Source organism: Carlito syrichta, unplaced genomic scaffold (genome assembly GCF_000164805.1).
Source record: "Carlito syrichta isolate Samal-C Ts95f unplaced genomic scaffold, Tarsius_syrichta-2.0.1 Scaffold305700, whole genome shotgun sequence".
Taxonomy (NCBI): domain Eukaryota; kingdom Metazoa; phylum Chordata; class Mammalia; order Primates; family Tarsiidae; genus Carlito; species Carlito syrichta.
In genome coordinates, this window is record NW_007249796.1 from 16,089 (window position 1) to 40,253 (window position 24,165).

General features: G+C 39.2%; 1 protein-coding gene across 3 annotated transcripts in view; it reads right to left on the bottom strand.

The window, feature by feature from the left end:
• FILIP1L (filamin A interacting protein 1 like) overlaps positions 1-24,165 on the bottom strand; it is a 273,887-nt gene that overhangs the window by 8,560 nt on the left and 241,162 nt on the right. The window contains exons 1-2 of one of the 3 annotated variants that reach the window (XM_021714670.1): positions 4,974-5,110; positions 2,332-4,468 (exon numbers count right to left, since the gene is read on the bottom strand). In XM_021714670.1, the coding sequence (XP_021570345.1) occupies positions 2,332-4,444 (2,113 nt within the window). In that variant the 5' untranslated portion in view covers positions 4,445-4,468; positions 4,974-5,110. Of the gene's footprint in view, positions 1-1,967; positions 5,111-24,165 lie in introns of those variants that run through there. The other 2 variants (XM_008062420.1, XM_008062421.1) reach the window with 2 other exon arrangements.

Below are 24,165 nucleotides of genomic sequence, written 5' to 3' on the forward strand. Positions count from 1 at the left end.
TGGTAAACTTCTAGTTATGTTAGACTATTTAGGAATGTTAGATTATTTAGGAAGCCTGTTATAGTTAAGATCTCAAGCAGATGATGAAATGAGAATTTGTACATTATAGTCATGGAGCACAGGACTTGTAGTGTTAACTTTATTGTAGAGGATCACTGTGGCTCATATAAGAAATTGAATCCTTACAAAATGGGTAGACTGATGAACAGACTGAAGCTCCTGACTCTGTTAAGTTACAAGTGTGCCAAGAATGGATTTCCTCCCTTCTGCCTGCACTCGGGACAGCCAGGAGGAATCTGGGGTGATGGGTACCCCTTTGGGCTGGTTATCTCTGCCTCTCTGTTTCCTCCAGTGCCACACAAACATGTTTTTTTGTGTGTGCCATTTGTGACAAAGTTAGGAAGACTGTTCTTGAATTCTTTCTAATTTCAGTTGCCTCTAATTTTATGATCAGTTGATCAGTACCTTCCAGAACATTACATGGGCCCACACTTGATTACTAACTGGAAAAAGATCCCATGCCTCTGCAGCATTATCCTCGTCTACTTTGAGAGAGCTAAAATGAAGCATGCTGCGCCTTCTAGAGTGCTAGCCCAAGGTAACTTAAAAATAGTTTTGAAAAACATTTAGACCATCGTGCATTTTGTAATACAGTTGGGTCACTGCCGATTCCCAAGATAAATGTGTTTAAACAGAAGCTTTCTCATTCCTCAGCAACCTCAGCTTTCATCCACATTTACTTAATGATGATGCAAGCGCACAGCATTGGTGTTACAGCCCATCACCATGGAAGTGTTTCTGTCAACAAATCCTTGCTTTATTATCATGAAATTGATTTTGCAGGCAAAAGGAGGATAATCGTGAAAGATTCCTTTTACTCTAAAAGATCTTCACAGTATGCCTAGATGTCTAAATGAATTGGGCTTAAAATCAATAATTGGCAATAAAATTGACCCAACTAAATTAACAGTTATGAGGTTAGAAATGGGAAAATGGTGATAAGCTACATTGTCTAAAATCACTTTTTTGGAATGTGACTTGGAGACCAAACTTGTAATTTAAAATGTTTCTCTGAAAGCTGTTCTCTGCTCAGAAGTATGGATTTTACTTAGGGAGTCCCATGAGACAGGTGTCCGAATTTCTAGGATGATTTGGCTGAGTTGTTCTCATCTACCTTGTAAATGGCATAATAGTAATCACAGAAGAAATTCAGTTTATGACTTCCCTCAACTAACATTCTGTATGACTTTTTAAACATATGCCTTTCTATAACTTGCGTTCATGGCTATCTTTGGTTTTTATTTGCTTGTTAAGAGGTTAAAAAAACACGATTAAATTGTAAGTTTCCGAATGGCAGCCCACTTTTACAAGCAGGATAGGCAGCATCTACATTAAGTAATCCAAACTGTTTCGGGAACCAAATAGGAAAAAGAAATGAGAATGACATTTTTGCTTTGAAGCAAAGTGTTCAAGAGCTTAGGTCATTATAGCTTCTTCCAGATTTGGTTGCAGACATATATGTTTTGTGGGAGTTTGGGTCTACAGTAGAAATACAGTCAACACTTGATTGTTAAGTAACTTGTATTTCCAAATGTGTTGTTTCTGGCTTCTTATCACATTTCAAAGCTTTTTACTTTTTGCCATCAGCTTATATGTGCTCACAAACAGCAAATTTAATTTATGTTGTGTTGCACTCAGGGATATAGAGATACATCCCAAGCATGGAGTTAAGTTTGCTCCTGAAAGATCACTTTGCTTCAAACTTCACTTCGAAATCAGAGATACAAATTTTTGTTCATTTGAACCATTTTCTCCTCCTCTAATATGTGATCAGAAGTTGACTGTAAATGAGTAGCAGGTCCTGTTTGTTTTTAAGGAAGAATTAATAGACATTATGAGCAAGAACTAAAATTCTATTGTACATGCAGGAAAATAACACAAAATGACCAAAATAAAATTCAGCAAACAATGGTAAAAATAACAAATTATTTACTGCTTTAAATGTTAAAGTCTTTCACCAAGACAAGTTGCAGTCAAATTAAAGTGAGTTATGGAAAATGAAATACACAAAGATGTATTTATACAAGTGCAGACTAAATATTTTTCATACATATGTAAATGAAGATATACAGTAAGTGCACACTTGATATGACTATGCAGGCAAGACTGAGTTAGTTTCAGATACTCTTGTATAGTTCATGCACAAACCTTCCCAAAGTACAAGTTCAGTCAGTCTTTTTGGGGATGTGGAGGGATGATTAAAAATGAATTCCTTGCAAGAATATCAGTATGGACTGGATGAGGGTGAGCTTGGTCAGTTATATATATTACTTACTGTAATTTGTGATTGTCGAGGAAGAGGTGTGGCTGTTGGTGTGATAGTAATACTGCTGGTGACTTTATTGGTTGTTTTGTTTAGTGCCCCATTAGTTAAGCCTTGAGTTCGGTTATCCTGCAGTGGTGTTGAAGGGCTGGCAGGTCTCACAGGGCTGGCCACAGCTTGCATGTAAGGACTTCCTAAGTGAATGTGGATTTTATTATCCTCAGTAGTTATCACGCTTGAACTGTTACTGTTTGAACGTTGAAACTGCCATGATGACTGCCGGTCTGGGGAGACTCTGAAAATTGCATGTTTGGCACTGATTTCTATCGGTTCTGGGGAGCGTCCCTGCTCAGGGGAGCCAGCTGAACCAGTCACTGCCAAAACCTGAATAGGTGACATTGTCCTTTCTGGAGTTAGAGAACCGCAAGACTCTGGGGTCTGGGCTCTGGCAAATGTTGCCATGGAAATTGGGGACATGGCTTGCTCTAAATTCATGAGGCCTTCCGTAGAGGTTTTGGATTTCACTGGTGTTATGGAGGCATTTTGGAGTATGGTTATCCTTTGTTTTGGGGTACCACAGTTTGGTATCACTGCAGTACTTGTGTAAGAGTGAGGACTCTCTGTGGTCGGACTTGTGATTTCAAGGGTGGCTGTGTTTTGTACATGGTCTGGAGTAACCTTTATATGAAGTGGCTGCCCAGGCGTATGACTTAGGACTAGATCTCCAGGTTGCACGAAGTTGCCATTGGATCTAGTTGGTATTTTTCCATTCTGAGGGTGGCTCTCCTTGGGTTTCATCCAGGGAATCCATAGCTTCCTGTTAACAGGATAGGGAGTAGACTGGTTGCATTTGAAGGACAGCACAGATTCCTCCTCATTAGGGTCCTCATCTTGGTCCTCACTCTCCTCATATAACTGACCGTTGATGACTGCTCGTTCCAGCGGAATGAGGCTCTTGTAGTCAGGTGGTTCGTTGTCTACTGCTTCTGTCTGAACTTCTTTAGAAAATACTTGAGGATCGGAAATTCTTCTTCCATTGAGACTAGGCCGGAGGCTCTTACTGAAATGCCGGTACCTCTCCAACTCTTTAGTGAGGTTTTCAATCTCTCTTCCTAAATCTCTGTTCCTGTTTTCTTGTTGATTTAGTTTCTTTTGCAGAACCGAGTGATCTCCTTGGAGGTGACATATTAGGTCTTCAGTTGCCATGTATTCATGAATTTTCTCTTTTAATGCATCCACTTCTCTTGAGAGGTGTCCTGACTTTGCTTCTTCTTCTTGAAGCCTTTTGAAAAGCCACTGTTCATGGCTGGACTCTGTCTTTTCTGCTAACTTGTATTTAGCAAGTTCCATTTTAACGTGTTCCAGCTCTTCAGATAAAAATTGGGCTTTGTCTCGTTCATCAGCATACCTTCGTTCTAGAGTCTCATACTCATCTTCTGTTTTCATGAGGTCGTCCTCAATAGCTTTCATATCCTTCAGCTTCAGTTTCAGTCTCTCCACTTCTTGAGAGAGCTCTTTAATCTTATTGTTTTCTTGGTGTAATGCTGTTGTGGATTTACCAGAGTCTTGATTTAATTTGTTTTTTAGGAAATCTTTCTCTATTGCTTCCAATTGTTGGAGCCTGTTTTTCAACACATTAACTTTTGACAGGAGATCATTTCCTTTCTCTTCTTCTGCTTTCAGTTTGTTTTTTAGATCATCTCTCTCTTTGGTTACACTGTACATTTTTTCTTCTACATCAGTTTTGGACTTGAGTGCCCTTTTAGTTTCCTCAATTAACTTCTCAGTAACCATTGTGACTTTATTTTGCTCCACTTGCAGCTGAGAAGCAGCAGCCTGTAACTTATCTTCAGTTTGCTTTAATTTTTCACCCATTGTTTTCCGTTCATCTACCAGCATCACAGTTAATGTTTTCAGTTTGGTTAAATCCTCTTTTAGGGTGAATTCTGTCTTTTCTAGCCGACTTTCAATGGCTTCTAACTCTTTGATCCTCACTTTTAAACTCTCCAGTTCTTGAGACAACTGCTTTGTGGTCATCCTTTCTTTCTCTAAATTGCATTGCAGAGCGTAGCATTCTTGTTTGCTTTTGTTGAAAGCATCCTCTAACTTTTCCAGAGCCATAATCCTTTTACTGAGTTTCTCAACCTCTAGTTTAAAGTCTTTACTCTTTAATGTTTCCTTTTCAAGCCTCTTATTGAGATCTCTGCATTGCTCCTCCATTTTAATGAGCTCTTCATCCTTCCCTTCCATGTCTAACACACGCTTCCTAAGCTCTTCCACTTCAGCCATGATAGTAGTGTTTCCATATTCGCCCTTGTTGATTTTTTCTTTTATATCTTGCAGCTCCTCTTCTGCCTTTCGTAAAGACCTGTTTGTCTCTTCTAACTCATCAATTTGGCGGCTCAGGGCTGCCAGCTTTTGTCGAAGCTGGCGATTTTGACTGTCCTCATTGGTCAGCTTCGCCATAATTGTGTCTTGGTCCTGGTGAAACTTTGAGGTCTGCGTTTGCAGTTCCTTCTCTAGTCTGGTTGCCTTCTGCTCTTCTACCTGAACTCTGGCTTCAGCAAGGGCTAGTTTGGCATGTGTGTCCTTTGCATTTGTGGTCAGGACTTGGATTTTCTGTCTTTGAAGGGCAAGCTGTGCCGTCAGCCTTTGTTGTTCGTCCACCACCATCAAAGCAAAAGACTTCAATTTGGACAGCTCTTCTTTCAGGGTAGAGACTCTCTTCTCCTTTTCTGTCTCCTCCTGAAATTCGGTTCCCTGATTAATCAGCTTCTTTAATCTGAAAAATATGAAGCGCATTCTATTTTGTGATTGGTGCTTAGTAACTCATCGGCTGTGATTAAACACTTAGGTAATTTAGAAAGACTGTATCAGTTAATAGAGAATATGCAAAGGAGTTCCTGAATTTGATGAAGGTTGACAATTTTGATAAACAGATAACCTTCTTTTTTATTTGACTATCATTGATTGGTAACAGTTGCAGTTCAATGGATCCTAAGTAGAAGAGTAAGAGCAAGAATATTTGGTTTAAATTGCTTGCATAACATATCATTAGTAGTCAATCTAGCCTGAAGGCTGTGAAAATAGGCACAAGTTTGGGATGCAGTTAGACCTGGCTTTAAGACAGGCCCTACTCTGACCAGCTAATTAACTTGGGCAATTATTTAACATCTCTGAGCCTCTGCTTAGTGTCCTTATATGAAAAATGGGGGCAATAATTAAATTAATCTCAGAACTTTTTATAAAAATTTAATAGGATAATTCTCATAGTCCTGGTAAGCATTTGGCGTTAGTTGTTCCTGCTGTTGTTGTTGTTTTAATGAATGTGGTTATTATATTTAGCAAATGGTTTGCTTGAATCAAAATATGTGGTGCATTTATGTTTGATGTTCAACTCCCTAATTCTTAGTTAAAATAAAATTTTATTCATATTGCTTAGAACTTAGGCACTTTACTGGTGGGCCTCTCTGCCAATTAAAACATGGTTTGCACTAGCATGACTTTATTGTAGGGACTACTTCACATATATCTTATCCTTATGGTGATGGCAGTTAAATAAGGGGAACTAAGAGCATCTGAGTGGGTTTGGAGTTTTCATAACATCTGGGAAGACCATAGGGTTTGGTAGGAAAGCGCTTATTGATGAGAGTCTGATCAATACACATAATGGAAGAAAAACTCTGTTCTCAGGGGAATAATAATTTGCTCGTGAATGATAACTATTATAACATGATTTTTTTAATGTTTTAAATTTGTTGGCATAAAGGAAGGCATTTTACATGTAGTATAAATTATCTCTTCCACCTCAGTAGTGAGGTCGCAGTTTTAAATTTGTGGTACCCTTAATTACACTGGGAATGGGCTGATTATAGAGGATGTAATAATGGCTTTGCAGTATTGTTATACAGAAGCTAAAATAGAATGGAATCCCTGAAGAACTGTATTAAAGGACTTGTCATGGATGAAGTTATAAATATTTGCTTTGTGATCAAGTATAAATAGTTCATAATACTTTGATGTATCTTTTTACAAGAAATGAGTTAATTATCCAATGCATGTCTTTAATCTTTGCCATAGAACTTTCTTTTTGAAAGTTAAGGATTTGAGAGGATATCTGAAAAGGAAACTAATTTGGGGCTGTATTCTTGCAAATATAGGGCCCTTCTTTTGCGATTCTAATCTGCTCTTTTCTGTAATTAGAGTACACAGGAGGAACATATTTAAAATAATTGTATAATGTAAGAATTCCCAGATTTTTTTGTGGGAACCTAACTTTTAGTTTTTTCTGTTTTAAGAACTTAACAGGAGGCTGGCCTAAAGGCTGTGGCCTTGAAATCAGAAGAGGCTGGGTAGGATGCTGCCTGTGGTTGATGATGACCTCATCCATGGTCTTGGTGAGAGGCTTGCTCATGGCTTCTGGCCATGCCCCACTCTGTATTTGAGACACCTGGGAACCTGAGAAGACAAACATAGAAGCTTCTTCCCAAATGGTCATGGGATTTCTCAACACAGTGGCAGAGTCCATGGGTAAACTACTTTGGTGGTAAAATAGTTACAGAAACTTTGGCAAAATGCTTCTTCCTCCTGCTTTAGCTTTAGGATTCGATTTAATGGTTTTGACAATGCATTGAGCATAATTGCAGTGAAATATTTCCCCCCTCTACACCACAGTTCTTACCATTTTATTATAGAACACTTTCACAAAAACTAAAAGATTTCTTTTCAACTCATTAAATAATAGCATTTCTATTTCATTTTTATGAGAAGGGGATGTGTTTTCTTAGGATATAAGACAGGGAAGATTTTTTGCAATATAATGAAAAGAACATTAAAATGGAATGGTAATTAGTGAATCTTGACAGTGAAGTATCCTGCAAAAAAGGTTTTGAAGAAGTTATAGTTGCTTCCATTTTGTTCAGTGTTTTTGGCAATAAGCATGCATATTTCAGCATGATACATCTTTTTCATTGTTTTTGAAAATTAGTTGGCTTCCCCATCTGTTCCCCAAGTTCCATGTTATAGGCTAGGCACATAAAACTGATGATTCAAATACATTTCTCTAAGCATTTCCTTACTTCTTGTTTCCCAATAATCTGCTATTTCCTGGGCAACTCCTATAAGCACACCATAGGGCAGTCAACTGCCTAGTCAGGTAAAGCCTGTCAGGAAGGGAAACAAGTTTATATGCAGATGGAACAACACCTCCAGTCATCAACTTGGGAGCTCAGGACCAGGAACTAGTGAGAAATGAGGGCAGGAGGACAAAGGGACCTTTTCAGAGCCAATTAGATAAGTGTAATGCTGTTGCACATGGTGTGGTTGTGTACGTGTGCGAGGGGGAGACTGGTTATACTATCAATTTGGAGAAATTAGTACTTCTGTCACGATGAGTAGGCTTACCCTAAATCACATTCTTGCCTTATGTTCAGGAGCATTTGGCAGTTGAAGTTTGAGTCTAGTTTATGGTCTTGAAGAGAGTATAGGTGAAGAAGGTGTAAAGTCGAGGTTCTTAAGTTTGCTCCTACTTTGAGCAGGATTGGGCTTTAATGTAACTTAAGTTTCTGTCTCCATTATTTTTCTTTGCATATTAACAGTTCTAGACATTGATACTGACTTTATGTTTTTCCCAGTTAATTCTTGCATGATTTTATTTGCTCATACAGATTATCATGAACTCTGGGCTTCCTAGCCAGAGCAGATCAGTGATTTTTGATAGATATTAACCAGGGTTTTCATAATCTTAAAATAACATACACCTTGAGATACAGAGCTCTCCAGATCTGAAATTCATCCCCTAAGAGCTGTGTAGTCAAATTGTGACTCCTTTTTAACAGTTCCAATGAATGTGCCTTTATGCAGGGATATTGTATAATGTATGCCAAGGTCTCTCCCATCTCAGCACTATTGACATTGAGCTAATTTTTGTTGTGGATGTCATATTGTGCACTATAAGATGTTTAACAGTATCTCCTAGTTGTGGCAATTAAAAATGTCTCCAGACATTGCCACATATCTCCTGGGGGGCAAAATTACCTCCAATTGAGCACTACTGATCTATGTGTGTATGGGGGGGGACCCAAAAATTGAATTTATTTATACAGAAGTGTGTATTCTTACATGTTTAAACTTTAGTCACCTTCAAAGGACTCTCCATTTGATACAATACACCTATCAAGATGCTTTTTCCACTCCTCAAAGCAGTTTTTGAGCTGGTCAATTTTTAAGTCTTTTAGTACTTCTGCCGTATTTTGTTTCACCTTTTCCATATCAGAAAGATGTTTCCCTTTGAGGACTATTTTTCATCCAGGGAAACAAAACATAGTTGCTCAGGGTGAGATCAGGTGAATAGGGAGGGTAGGGCATAGGGATCATGCCATTTTTGGTCAAAAACTGCTGAACACTCAATGCAGTGTGGCAGGTATGTAGTCATGGTGGAAGAACCAGTCACTTGTTTGCCCCAACTTGGGACACGTCTTCTGCAACACAGACTCTCACAACAACACTAGCAGGTACATTGATACTGATGGGTTCCTAGAACACTTGCTAGGTGAGGAAAGCCTGTACTATAAAAGGCCCACCCTCCAAAAGATAATTCCAGTTTTTGGAGGACCCCCTCATATATGTGTATGTATTTTCGGCTGTGTACATATATCAGTCTATTACTAGAAGTTAGACTCCATCATTCTACCTTACTCAACTTTAATTAAGCAGATGCAACAGAACGTTCCCACCTGAGTTACATGTACACCTGGCGAGTGTATCCTCCCTGCTAATGGCCTGTTTTTTGCCATTGCTTCTCCCAGTTTAATGTGTATTTGAATCACATGGGAATTTTGTTAAATTGCAGATTCCAATTCAGTAGGTCTGGGGTGGGCCTCACAATTTGCACTGTAACAGGCCACCAGATGATGGGAAGTCTGCTGGCCCCTGGAGTGACTGTGGGTAGCAAGCCTTCGCTGTTTACATGACAGATGTTTCCTGGAAGTAGGATTCCATCTGAATATTAACTCTGCCAATTGTTGGTTATTAATTATAGCCCAATCTGTGGTACACATAGTCTGTTCCTAACCCAGAAGGCAACCCATTTTTTTCAAAAAGGACATCGGTAGGAGAGTGTAACTAAATTAACTAAACTCTGTCCACATTTCTAGGGAGGAAAAGGCTCAAAATGCATATCATCAGGTGGTGGGTCAGTAGCTACATTTTCAAATAAAAAGAGCAGTAAATTAAAGTTATTCTAAAGTTAGTTCCAATTTGTGATTTTCTTCACACAGCCCAAAGACCAAAATATAGGAGACTATATAATAACTACCATTCTTTATTTATTGCCAAAGATGCGCTGCCAAGCACTGAGCTCAGTCTGTACATCTGTCAGTTCTAATTCTTATGGTAAGTTGACAGGGTTTGGGATTATCTCCATTTTGCAGCTGTAAAAAAAGAGGCTCAGAAAGGTCAGGAGAAAGGACCAAAGTCTCTACTATTTCCCCACAACACATTGCAGAAAACACACACCATTGCCTGGGGCTGGGCCACACAGGAGGATCTTTATCAAGAAAAATGGAGAAACCATCACCTAAAGAGAAATTCTCATTGATCATTGTGTTTGTATTCAGTTTTCAAATGTTTGTCCTTATAGCTCCTAACAGTATTTTTAGTAACAAAGTGTTCCATTACACATTTTAAAACTGGCATCTAGACTTCTTTATTCAAGGTTTAAATAGTTGCAAAAGACATATTTTAGCATCTGCCATATAATCTAAAGTCTCACTAACAAATAAGCCAAACCTTTTTTTTTTCAGGAAAAGTGTGACTTCATTTTTCAGCTTGAGTAAATGTGCCAGTAAATCTGGCACCCATCTCATTTCTAAAAGAGACTTGCACAGGGACTTGCCCAGAGTGTCCCCAGATGAAGAAACAAGGCATCCGGTGGTCAGTCCTCAACCTGCTGCTCTGCCCTCAGGAGCAAGGCTTTCTGTAGTTGCCTGGTGCCCCCCAGGGGTCTCCAACCGGGAAGATACCTTGGTATGAGTTTGCGAAGTAAGAAGGTGGCTGTTTTTAAAGGGCTGTTGGAAAAGGAAAACTCAAAGAACACAAGCAGTTTTTCTGGCAGATCAATTTTGGGAAGAGTGTATGTGTGAAACATAGATATAGACATTGATTCCCTTGAAGGACTCTATGCCTGTACTCCTGGAAAGTCTTGGTGTACCCTCAAGGGTACATGTACCCCTGTTTGAGGACTACTGTTGGAGTACTCATATTTGTGTTCAAGTACGGACACCACAGTATTATAGGAACATTCACTAAATCCTGCCCAGTAACAACAGGTTGTCTGGTTTTATGGACACAAATATGAGGTAATTAAGTCCAAACTGGCTTAAAGCAATATCTTATTACAGCTTTTCTTTAGAGTTTCTATTATGGCCCAGAATTGTTATAACTTACTGTGACTTATCACTCTTACTATGTGAGTACCGGTTTCTTGGCTTTTTCAAAAATATCACATCTGTTATCCGGAGTGTTCTTTGGTACTAACCATAATGCAGGCTCTTCATTACAAATGATATATTCAGAGGGTTTTTTTCAGTTCTTATTTACACATATGTCAGCACACATGTCTGTATTTTATCTTTTGTATGTGAGACACTGAGTGTTAGTAAAAATGTATCATACAATACACATATGAAACAGATGGCGTGTCTCAATGTTGTAATAATGCCAGTCATACCCACAAGAATTTATTTTACAATTTTCACCACTTATGATTTTATCTTATTTATGTATGTTACCATCAACCCTACCAAAACATAAACTTCTTGGGAACAGGATGAGTATCTGAGTGATTCATTTGTGTTCTACAGTTTTGATCACAAAACCCTTACATGTAAAGGGAGCTAAATGAAAAAATAAACAAATGTATTTTTCTGTAGAAAATACTATAGTATTGTCCTAAGTAGTGTCATACATTTTTTAAGAGGAGCTCTGGTGTTTACTAAGTGCGTGGTTTTAGAAATTTAAGAAAATGAGGTGTGAGTGGGTTTCCCATGAGTGTTCTCCAAGAACATTACTGTCTCTATTTCATAGCTATAGAACCTCTCGAAAGAATCAAAACTGTTGGAATAGCTCCTTCTCTTCTTTCGACAAACCCTGCACTAGAATTACATGTGCTTGCTTGTTTGAGGAGAACAGGGATAGATGGTAAATGTTCACAGCCTAGCCCATCACTCTCCTTTAGTTATATCAATTCACCTAACAAAGGAATGATTCTTTTATTTTATCCTCAGAGTCAAGAACTCTACTAGACAAATATGTTTATTACACAAGCAGCATTATATTAAAACAACAAATGATATTGGAAAGGACATATTCATCTATAATCTGATCACCCTGACATATCAGTTATGTTTCTAATTTACAGGTGTTTTTTTTTTTTTCAGACAGTTGGCCCATATAAATACACTTAGGGTGATTATCAAGCAAAGACTTTTAGGTCATGAAAGAGTGAGCAGATAGTTCCAGCAGAATTAGTAAAGGCTCCAGAGAAGCAGTTCTCAACCTGTGAGGTCTCATGACCCCTTTATACTCTTCCAAGAATTTTTAGGACCCTAAAGAGCTTTTGAGTGTATGGAGTACAACTATTTACTGTATTAGAAATTCCAAGTAAGATTTTTTAAAATATTTATTCATTAAAAATATATACCTAGTAACAAAAATAACACATTTTTATGAAAAATATCTTTTAAAGGAAAAATATTCGGTGAGAAGAGTTGCACTGTTTTACATTTCTGCAAACTCTAATGTCTGTCTTCATTGAGAGCAGCCAGGCACTCAGAGCTGTTTCACTCATTCCATTAGCTGTCATAGAAATGATGTCATCACACATCTTGTAGACTTTGGAAAACTCCTTATATACTTAGGAGAGAATGAAAGTGAAAAAGATTGTGTTATTGTGAAGATGGCTTTGACCTAGCAGACCTCTTTAAAGGGGCCATACTTTGAGTACCACTGCTCCAGAGTAGACAGTTGAAACATAAATGGCAGATGTCCTTCTCTGGAAAAACCTCTGGTTTGGGCTTTCCTTCTGCTATTTCAGGCTGATACTGGTCATCCCTTTGTTCATTCTGGTGAAGTCTCCAGAGCCACTGGCTTTAGTCATTTGCTTTGATATTTTCGTCATCAAAAAAGCTAGTTGTTTGCTGACCACCATATGTAGATGGAATATTCTCTGCCTTCAAATGTTTCTTTCTCCCAGACCTTATACAACTCTTGAATGACAAAACTGTGTCCGTAAGACATTGTGTTTTGTTTGAAACCTCAGTTTGAAATAAGGGCATGGAAATTACTCAGTTGCCTGGTTTCTTAAAGGGGTCTATCCATAGTGCTATGCAGTTCAGCTGACATTTAATTCATTTCAGATCTTTATGAGACAACTACAGTAAGCACTTGCTATGTGCAAGACACTGTATTTGGCAGTTTACCTTTTCCCTCCCCCCCCCCAAAACCTGCCTTTATTCTTGTACAGATCAATCCAGTCATAACTTAAAATAGTCTCTCATCAACAACCAAGTTGCCTGTTTGATCTTAAGATGTTTGAAATAGGCCGGGCTCGGTAGCTCAGCCTATAATCCCAGCACTTTGGGAGGCCAAGGCGAGTGGATTGCCTGAGCCTGCAGGTTCGAGACCAGCCTGGGCAACTTGGTGAGACCTCATCTCTACAATAAATAAATAAATAGTCAAGTGTGGTAGTGCGTGCCTGTAGTTCCAGCTACTTGGAAGGCTGAAGTGGAAGGATTGCCGGAGCACAGCAGGTCAACACTGGGGTGGCTGTGAGCATGCCACTGTACTCCAACATGGGTAATGGAGTGATACTCCAACAAATAAATAAGTAAATAATAAAAAGATGTTTGAAATAGTGTAACTCTCATTATAGTCCCAAATATACAACTTCACCTTGATGGTCTTCAATTCCTGTATTTGTTCTCATTATTCCAGAGCTAGTTTATTACTTTTTCTTCTTGATTTGATATGTTGATTACTAAGCAGAAAACTACATATATCATGCTTAATTTATTTTTATATCTGCGCCCATGCTAGACTTTGATAGTCTGTTTATGATTATATCCCATTTTATCTTTTAGCAGTTCTTGTCTCATATATAATTTTAACTGTTCCATTGCATTGATAGCAGATATATTCATGATGAAATAGCCATGGAGTTCTAGCAGTTTGCAGAGTAATTACATGGAATTTATTGGAAAGCTTCCTTAATTTGAGATAGAATTTGGTAATCAGGCCTATAATTTATGTTTCCTTGCTCTGCTTTTTCAATGGGACTTTTCACTGTTTAGTCTATTTTTTAAGAGCACTCATAAAAATAGCTCTGACCAGTCTTTTTTATTCTGTGTATGCTGCTTCCTTTTATTTCTCTCACAAGTCAAAGGTTTTTTAAAAATTACAGCTCCAGCATACCATAGCCGTAATGTAATGTTCAATTCATTTGACTTGGTCAGCAAGATCTAGAAGAACAGTAACACTTTTTTTGGCATCTGCTAGCTGAGTATGAGTGTACGTCTGTGTCTGCTTTATGTCCTTGTTACTGAAGATCCTGTCATCATCATCGAGATCATTTAGAGACACCATAAGTGAGTCCAGATCCAGCAAACTGGGTTATTACTATTTTCCTTCATTGTGAAATAAGAACTAGGGCATGAAGTGATGGAGGGGGCTTTAGTTTGGTGTCAGAGGAATATATGGTAAAAATGGGACACTGTGAGTCAGGGCTCTCATCATCTGAACAATCTTGTTTGGCTCCCCAGAGGTCAGGAGGAGTGAAATAAGATACAACAGTCAAATGGCCTATTAATTATAAGGAGCTTGGAGGCTTTTAACAGAGAAACAGGATTCTGAGAAGAGCTTATGAAATCCTCAAATGAGCACAGGGACTGGGATTGGGGCAAATCTCACTATTTTAAGAGCAGAAAAAAGGACAAATTAACTGAAGGGTCTCCTGAAAAGAGAAACTGCTGAAAAGTGAGGTTCCAGAACCAGAAAAGGCCAGTCTGCAAGCCCACAGGCACAGAGCGTGGGGAGACAGGCAGCTACAAGGAGAATATTGTGGGGAATCTGGGCTAGAAAAGACACCCTCTACACCCTATCCAAGGGCCAGGTGGAGACTTGAAAAGGTACTCAGACTGGGCCTGAGAGAGGAAACAGGAACAGGGGAGTGACACCAGGACAGCATATGTATATCTGTGCCAGGATAACTACTTAGAGCCTGTGTTATATGTTGTTGATTTCTTCACTGCTGTATTGTTAGGGAGCTTTCTAGCAAGACCCCTTAGGTAATGGATGTTCATTTAATACTACTAATGCTGTGCCTCTCCTTTCCCCCTTTTTAATACTTACTAAAAAATACCTACTTAAATGATTTTTTATGCCATTTACTCAGATGAATTTTTTTACCTTATTTTGAATATATATAGCTATCAAGAAAGAACTTTTAAAAACCCTTTAAAAATCAATTTCTGTGAATACATTACTGTGCTAAATAGAGAGCCCACTCACTTTTCTCTTTGTGTTTTTTCCTCCATGCCTCCCACTCTGAATTTGGCTTCTTAATTATTTGTAAGGATTCCCCAGATTACAAGTTTTTTCTCTCCCAGATCTTCCAGTTTGAGGGCTACAACACCAAAAACCAAACAAAAACTAGTTTGACTTTCACCAGATTGAGACTTGAGGTCCTTGTCAGACTAAAAGTTTCAGGTGGATGCATCCCTGATCATTCAGGGCCTACTTGGGCCCACCACAGTCATGATACCATCCCCTGGCCACCTTGTCCCTCTAGGGAGAAGTGTTCAGTGTCACACAGCATATGATGCCTTGGATAATCACAGATTATCCTGTATTCTTGATAGTACCTCCTGGTACGTGGCATGCGGAGCCGCATGTGAGCGTGAGATGGCGATGGTGCTACTGGTCTCATCCTCAGGTTCCTACACTTTCATTGTTGATCATTCTCTCCCTTCCCTTTCTGCAGTTGATTTTGTGCTCTGTGATTTGTGTTTTCTGTCTTTCTTGTTTGCCCCAAGGTAGCCTCCTTTTATTTTTTTAACTTTTATTTATTTACTTTTTCTTCCTTTCCCTCCCTAAGGTAGGGAATAGGGCTGATGTCTTTCCTACTGCCTGTTCCCAGCTGCCTCAGCAGAAGGCAGTGAACAGTGCAGGTGACTGAGTGGCAGAGGGCAGGTGGAATGATCGACAGGGAGAGAGCGTGTGCACGCGCCAGCCCCTAGGCACCAGTGGGAGCAAGGTGGTAGAATATTGGGGAGGGCAAGGCAGTGCAGAGTGAGAAATTCAGACGTTGGAGTTTGATTTTTGCAGTTGAATCTTGGCTTTTCAACTTTTATCTGGTGTGACTTGAGCAAGCAGTTTAAACTCTACAGATCTCATTTTCTTCACCTGTAGAATGGGGATACTAGGGCCTTCCTCCCAACAGGGTTGTTCTGAGGATTATGTAAAACAAACAAAAAAATTCATACAAAAGACCTTATCGTACCGCCTGGTACAATACATGTCAATTCTCATTGGAAGGAGGACGATAACTACTAAGAGAATAGGTTTTAGATGTTTTTACCACAAAAGTATAGAAATATGAAAAAGGATAGACATTAAAATATCATGCTATAGGCCATAATTATATAAAAATTCTTATTTTCAATTTAAAAAACAAATAAAATAATAAAAAATAAAAGTGCAGCTTGTTTGCCATGTTAGAAAAGTAGGATTATGAGGCAACACAGACAAGCACATGGCCACTGTGGTAGGGGAGCAATAGCCAGAATTCACATTGGAATGAAAGATAGGACTACGTAATCTGTATTGTGATCTACCGTAAGGCTGTTCATGGATCTTTTCTGCTATGCCATGGTTAGTCTTACTGGTCATCATTTTAGGTCAGAGTTTCTCAGCCTCACCACTGTTGACGTTTTGGTTGAATAATTCTGTGTGGTGGGGGCTGTCCTGTGCATTGTAGGATGTTTAACAGCATTTAGCAGCATCCCTGGTCTCTATCTGCTGAATGCCAGGAGTAACCCAGTATCCCCAACTCAGTTGTGACAACCAAAAATTGTCTCCAGACATTGTAGATAAATCGAGTCTGGCTGAGAATCGCTATTTTAGGGCATACTTTTGGGGAAGATGGTTGTCTCCAGACATTGTAGATAAATCGAGTCTGGCTGAGAATCACTATTTTAGGGCATACTTTTGGGGAAGATGGTTAGATTGTTTTGTGTTAGTTGTCTCTAACAGCCATAATTCTTCTTCATTATCTGCTGCTCAGATGTATTTGGGATTAGCCACTATTTTCCATTTCTCTTTTGTTCACAGATCTACTCCACAGCTCTTCTACCTTCCTGGAAGAGAATGCTTTGAATGTGTGATATCCAGTGGCATGACAGCATATCAAAAGGATGCTAATAGTGCCCTTCCCTAAGCCTGTGGATGTTCTGCTCACCTCATTCCTGCTCTTCATTCCTTTAATGTGAACGTGTACTTTCTCTACTGGGTTTAGAAACTCATACACTTGGTCTACTTGGGGACTCAAAAGCAGGGTGGGTTGACTGAATTGGCACAGCCCTGAAGGGAGCGTTTTACCTGTAAAAACTATTGCTGGCTTGGTTTCCTTAGTCAAAAATGCCGAGAAGACTATTACAGATATTTGATAATGTGTTTTGAGCTCTTCATAAGAAAATACAAAGCTGTAGGTTGATGAATACCCAAATTGTCTGAGAAACAGGCCATTTGGGGTTTTCATATTGTTGTATAATTAACTTTGTGGTTTATTTTTATGTACTTTTAACTCTCTAAGTAATATGGATTTCAATTTGGGGTTTTTAGATTAGAGTAATATTCCTAAAGATGTGGTATACAAGCCGGGCTCAGTGGCTCAGCCTGTAATCCCAGTGCTCTGGGAGGCTGAGGTGAGTGGATTGCCTGAGCCTGCGGGTTCGAGACCCGGCTGGGCAACTTGGTGAGACCTCATCTCTACAATAAATCAAAAATTAGCCGGGCGTGGTAGCGCGCACCTGTAGTTCCAGCTACTTGGAAGCCTGAGGTGGAAGGATTGCCGGAGCCTAGCAGGTCGAGGCTGCAGTGGCCGGGAGTGGCCACTGTGCTCCAGTCTGGGTACGCTCCAGTCTGGGTACGCTCCAGTCCGGGTGACAGAGTGAGATTCCAACTCAAAAAATATATATATGTGGTATACATTTCAAAATGTGTACATTAGAAGGTGTACTATAAAGAGTCTTCCTCTTACCACATCCTTCATCTCCTCAACTGTAACTACTGATAATAACTTCTTATATGTACTTGTACAGTTTCTTTATGAGTAAATAAGCAAATATAATAAAGATCCTTATGCTCTCCCTCTTTTACACAAAGAATAGCTTACTATAAACACTGTTCTTCAGCATCTTTCTTTTTGCAGTTAAACATTTCTTGGAGTTCTTTCCATTAGATTGGGCAGGAAAAGGGAATAAAAATCAACATGATTGCTAAATAAATCTTTACAACTTCATGCCAACAATTTAACATTAGTAGGATGTATTTTAAATTGAGTAACATGTAGAAGTATGGGAGTCATAAACTTTTGCTGTTTGATATTTTTATTATTAAAATATATTTTGTATAGAACCTTGAGGGTCTTTTACAATGTCTGTGTGTAGCTCTTGCATTTATTTCCTTAGTTGAGAAACTATACCCAAGCAGACTAAATAACATGCAAGTTTTGGTATCCCTACAACTAGAATGTAGATTCCAGTTCCCAGTGAGAGACTTTGCTGATAGACGGAAGGAAACAAGCACATTGAGGGTCCACTCTGTGCCATTTGGTCTCACCTAAATCCTTGTGACAACTTTAACATTTAGAGAGGTTAAATACAAACAGCACAGGGAACCAGACCAGAATAAAAATTCACTGACTGGAGAGCCTGCGTTCTTTCCTCCTAACCAGGCTACACACTAGAAAACCCAGACAAAGGGTGTTGACCTCAGAAGAGTTTCCTCTTTCTCCCATCCTGTGTTTTGGATCATCATTTGTTCATTCCTGTCCTTTCTGCCCCACACTGATCCCTTGTACTACTCCCCGCTTTGCTCACTCTGCTCCAGCCATGCCAGCTTCCTTGCTGTTCCTCAGAATGGCCTGTGTACTTTGGTACTGGCTATCTCTCAGGGAGCCACTGGACTCTCCCTCACCTCATCAGGGCCCATCTAGCAGACTATATTTCATGTATTTGCTTGATTACTGGCTGTCTTTCCCGCTAGAATGTAAACTAAGTAGAGATGTGTATATGTGAACTCGCATGAATTTTATTCAATGATTGGACAACCGTTGGTCTGTTTTATTCAGTACTGTATTTCTAGCTTGAGACAAGTGCCTGGTACTTAACTGATACTCAATAAGTATTTAATAAATATTTGAACAAATACTTTTATTACTTTTGAACTAGGTACCATGTTTGGGAGTAAAGGAGTAACTGTAAGCAACTCCTCTGAGTAGTCTAGGAATCACAGAGTTGGTTGAGCAATTTTTGTACTCTGTGTTAGTCCTGGAAACAGTCATAGGAGGCAGGTCTTACTACAGTCTTCCTTATACAAATAAAAACTGAGGCTTAGAAAAGCTAATTTGCCACAGGTCCTGTTAGTAATTGACAGAGCCAGAATGCCAGTGTCGTTTTTACTCCAAATCCTGTTTCTCACCACCATGACATACATTCACACCTCCTATCTCATCTGTGGCTCATGTGCCGTCCTCTCCAGTGAATCTGTGTGTTGTGATATTCTGACTGTCAGAGGCACAGAAGAATCACCACCACTAGCAACCCACTGTTTTGTCACAGTAATTTCTGTAAGTTCATGACTACCTTGAGTCTTGATCATGAGACATTAGCAAATATTCTCTTAATCACTGTAATAATATAGCAAGTTTAGTCATTTGGTATAAATTCATAATTATTTTTGGATGATTTAAAAATTGTGACTTTGCCAATAATAACATCTCACATTCCCAAGAGGAGGAGGGTTTGTCATAAATACCATTTCCATAGAACATTTCAAGGAACTTAAAGTTCTTGGAAAATATTTTTAATAGGCAGCCTTTTCTCAGACAGATTTCAAGGGCATAGTACTATATATCCTTAGAAATGTATATGCATGTATTTTATCTTATTAAGAATATTCATGTATTTTTATTGCTCAAAACCCATTTACATTTAGATGTTCTTTTTGTACTTTAGCAACTGAAGAAGCAGAAATGGATGCTTTAGAAAAATCATTCTGATGTAGTTGTCAGATTTTTTTTAGGTTTTAATCTTCATTACTCCCTTTTTTCTCTTCCCAGATCACAAGTTACTTTTATTCGGATATTGCACACAGGTTTTTCGGGGGAGTAGTGTAATTCTTCTATCTTAAGGCTTATTCTTTGGTGGGTTCTCTTTTTTCTGTTCTCTCCTTTTTAAAAAGATTACAAAGAGTATATCCATTTTCAGATCTTATTCTGCAAAAATTAAAACAGAACTTTTCTGTAAGTACCTGGTTTCTATAAGCCTCTTTTTAAAAAAGCTTTCCTCGTTAATTTGACTTTCTTGCATTAATTAATTGGTGTTCAGTTCACCATATTTGACATAAAAGGCCGAAGCAGGGACAAGTCCTGTGCCAGAGTGGATGAGTTCATGGGTTTTACCTCCTTGCAGTCTGGCTGCCCACACAGAGGCAGTGGCTACGGTGGTATGCTTGGAAAACTAAATGTTTCCTAACTTGTTAGTGGGAAATTCAAACTTCAGAAATTTAGAAACCACAACAACAGAGGCTTATGTTTTACTGTGACTACAAAAGTCACAGTTTGCCATAGAAACAGTGTAGATAGGAGCCTGAAGAGTGTAAAATGTGAAAAATTTGGTCCTTAAAGGGCTTCCTTTTTTTTTTCCCGTTTTAACTGTAGTAAATCAGTAGACAAGGGAAATAGGGCAGTTTAATGTATTTTGTAGTATTTAGAGGTTTGAGCAGTTGGAGGATGAAAGTAGATGTGTGGCTTGGCTTCTTTTTGAGACAACAGTTAGATCATGAGCCACAATGAGCATCCTCCATTCTCCCCTTACCCACTTTCTTAATTCCTGAGGCTAACTGGTTTATGTCTCTCTCTTCCACAGTTTTTGGAGAGCTAGGGTTTGGGCCATATGTAAAGTCTAATTACAGACAGGTGGAAAAGTTTTATTCTGGAATCTGTTGGAAGATAAATGACCATTTTTCTTGTGGCCCGTGTATTGCATGTCCTTGCATGCTTTGTAAAAATTAAAATTATTTTGGTTGTCAGAGCCTTGTTCAATTTTCCCTTGACTGACAGTCCAGAGCATTTGGATTACGTTTTCCTTTTCTGTAGCTTCTGAGCACTGAGAAGACAGGATGTATAAACAGAGTTGATCCTACTTCAGCCTCTCGAAGTTGAGTTCAAGATAAATGTCTTCTAGAGAATATTATGCTTGTGTAGCAGGAGTCATTTGCATCAAAATATGACAGTGGTCATCAGCAGATGTGCTAGAGCTGAGAGCAGTGATTTTGTCCCTCACTTCTCTTGGCCCTGGGTCTGCTGCTGATTTTGCCCCAAGCAGGAGTTTTGCCCATTTAGTTGCGTTGATCTCTGTGAGAAATGTTCTGTTATCGCAGAGTTAAAGACCTTATCTTGCCTCATGATTTGAATTTTAAGAGAGGGCAAAATTATTTTAGATTTTTGGTAATTTAAAAAATTCTTTTGAAAAAAGCTCTGACATCAGTATCCATCACTTTTAAAGTTCACCCATTCGCTGCTAAAAACAAAAAAAAGACCCTAGTTCTTAAAAAAATGAAAAAGCCACTTTCAGAAGAGCCTTATATCTGATGTTACTGACTTGCTACTTGACCTTGCCTCATCTACCCGCCTCCTCACTTACCTCAAATGCAAGGGGGTTGCCACAGCCTTTGGCAATGCTCAGATCTCAGTTCCATCCACAAAACAGAGCTCCCCATTAGCCTTTACAGTCTTTCCCTCCTCTCTTTGCTGTATAACATTGTATACAGATTCACATGTCAGGAGATTTTATGGCTCATCAAGTCTTAGTGGTTCATGAGGATGGAAAACCTTAATTGGAATTTCATGGGATTCAGATTTATTTTTGAGTCTTTATTTGGCAAGCATTTGTTGTAGTTCAAGGTTATGAGTGCACTATAAAAGCAAAGTAAATCTTTTTAGTGTTTTCACACTTAAAATGTTGTACTACATTGAAAGTACAGCTAAACTGAAAAAATTAGCACCTAGACGAGAAGCATTTAGACAGTTTCTGAAAGGGATTCTTTATTGTCTATGCCTAGGATTTGATGTAACCCATTAGCCCAAGATGTAAGATTTTGTCTTACAAATTTGTTTTTTGTTTGTGCCTTGGAGGCATGGTAGAACTTTCAAGATAAAACAGGGAGACTCCAGACTAACTTTTAAGCCTTTTGCAGTCATCTGCACTCTTTGGTCCTTTAGCTTTTTCTTACTTCAGGTGACCAAGACATCTTTTGGGAAACTCATGTGGTTTTTCATGGGAGAGACTGCCTTGCAGCAGGGGAATCAGGATAACCTCTCTTTTCAGACTGGCTAAGGTTAGGCACCAGACATGTAGACTTTCTCTAAGAAGCTTAATCCTAGCTGCGTGTAAGAGAACATGAACTCTTTGGGACTGCATCCTGCAAAGCACCTCCTTTGACCCTGAGGCAGCCCTATTCCCTAGTCTGGTGGCACTCTACTCTTCCACCACATGATATGGGAGCATCATCCTTGGGGGCAGACTGGCATAATTAGAAAAGTAACTATCTGCTATGGCTGGCACTGTGCCAACTGCTTGTTCCTCACATCTTACCTTCATTCTAAAAACTGAAGTCATTTAAGATGCAGAAATCTAGGTTGTTCTGAAGGCCAAATCATGGATTTTATAATTAGAGTTTGAGTCTTCTGATCTAGGTCAAGCCTTCTCTTTTGACCTTGGGTTCTCTTTTCATAGAAGGCTTCCAAGGAACACATTGCCATCCTTTTTGAAATGCTCCGTTCAGTCTCCACTTTAACTTCAGTCCCATCGTAGCTTGTCTCACCCTGGCTAGTTTTCCTTTTCTGAGTCCCCACAGATGTTACTGTTCTGTGACCAAACGTTCTGTACTGTTTTGTACCACTTTACAGTTTGTTTTAGTATATTAGTTTTTTTCTCTTAAACCACATAACTCGTTAAAGGATTGATACCGCTGTATCCCCAAATAATTGAGAGGTAAGAAGAACCATTTCTTTCTTTTCTTTTCTTTTCTTTTTTTTTTTTTTTTTTGAGTTGGGGTTTCATTTTGTCACCTGGGCTGGGGTACAAGATCACAGCTCACAACAGCCTCAACTTCCTGGGCTCAGGTGATCCTTCTGCCTCAGCATCTCAAGTAGCTGGGATTACAGGCATGCACTAGCATCCCCAGCTAACTTTTTATTTTTTGTAGAGATGAGGTCTCATTATTTTCTCTAGGCTGCTCTCGAACTCCTATGCCCAAGCGATCCTCCTGCCTCGGCCATCCAAAGTGCTCGGATTATAGGCATGAGCCACAGCACCCAACCAGAAGTATAACCCTACTTAGGCTGAGCTGTGGGTGCCTGAATTTCTCAGAGTTAAAGTTATTAGAACAGAAGGACAAGTAGAGTTTTGTTCCTCTTGCTCATGTCACTTCTGAGAAGGGAGAACCATTCGGTGAAGTAAAGAATTCACTTGGAGATAAATTTAGGTATGGGGGCAACTGGCCAGAGAATCTTAACTTTGCCTGTGATCCTTTGCGTCTCTGTTCAGCCTAATAAATTTTATGGAACCCCAAGAAGACTCTTATGGGGCATAATTTTGGGGGATGAGTGAAACCCTGAATAGCTTTGCAAAGTTATTCTGACCTTTATTTGAAAGCCTCAAGAATAATATGCAGCCTCAACCATAATGTCTTTCTTTTAATAATATGAGTGTTTAAAGAGTAGATAATCTTTCCTTTCACAGCAATGGATTCATGTTCACAAAACTCCACAGTGACTCACTCCTTCTGCCATTCCCAGTTAACAGACTACAAGTTAAGACTAATATACTTCCCCGGTGTCTCACTGCACGGGTGTTTGTCTTCAGCAAGAAACCAGGAACTTTCTCATGCTCTCCGCAGGCTTCTGGGCCAAGCATCTCCTTCCTCTTCCTCAAATATAGCAGGCAAACACTTAAGTTTTGTCAGCCCAAATGTGATGAATGTTTTACATTCCTCTCATGATCTCTGCTCAGAGATTTGTTTTTGTTTTGATTCACTTTTTAAAATTTTTAAAAAGAAAGGGAGAAAAACCGAGTTCACCTTTAAACTTTTGTTCCAGGACTTGCAGGACATGAGACTCGGTCAATCTGGCAGCTGTGCTTCTGTCAGAGCGGCCCGTCTTGGAAGGTGACCTCATCTTTGAGGCTGCCCTAGGTGTAGTGATTTGGAGCTCTCACAGGCCCAAGTGCTACAGTTGTGTTCATCTTTCCTACACTTACATGCGAACTTGTGTCCTCACCCCCCCATTTTTTTTAGCCAATTTGTTTCTGTAATGATGCCATCAGTAGTTTGTATATTCATATAGTCTGTGCTCTCTGCTGTACTTGATCAGTTCCCTTGAGGGTTCCTGCCCACCATTCAGTCCTCACCCAGTATTGAGAGATTCTTGGGGTGGGTGACATGGTTTCTTTTGTGGTTTGTGGAAGCCCAAGGGAGCAGGAGGTTCAGCTGATGAAGGAAGGAGG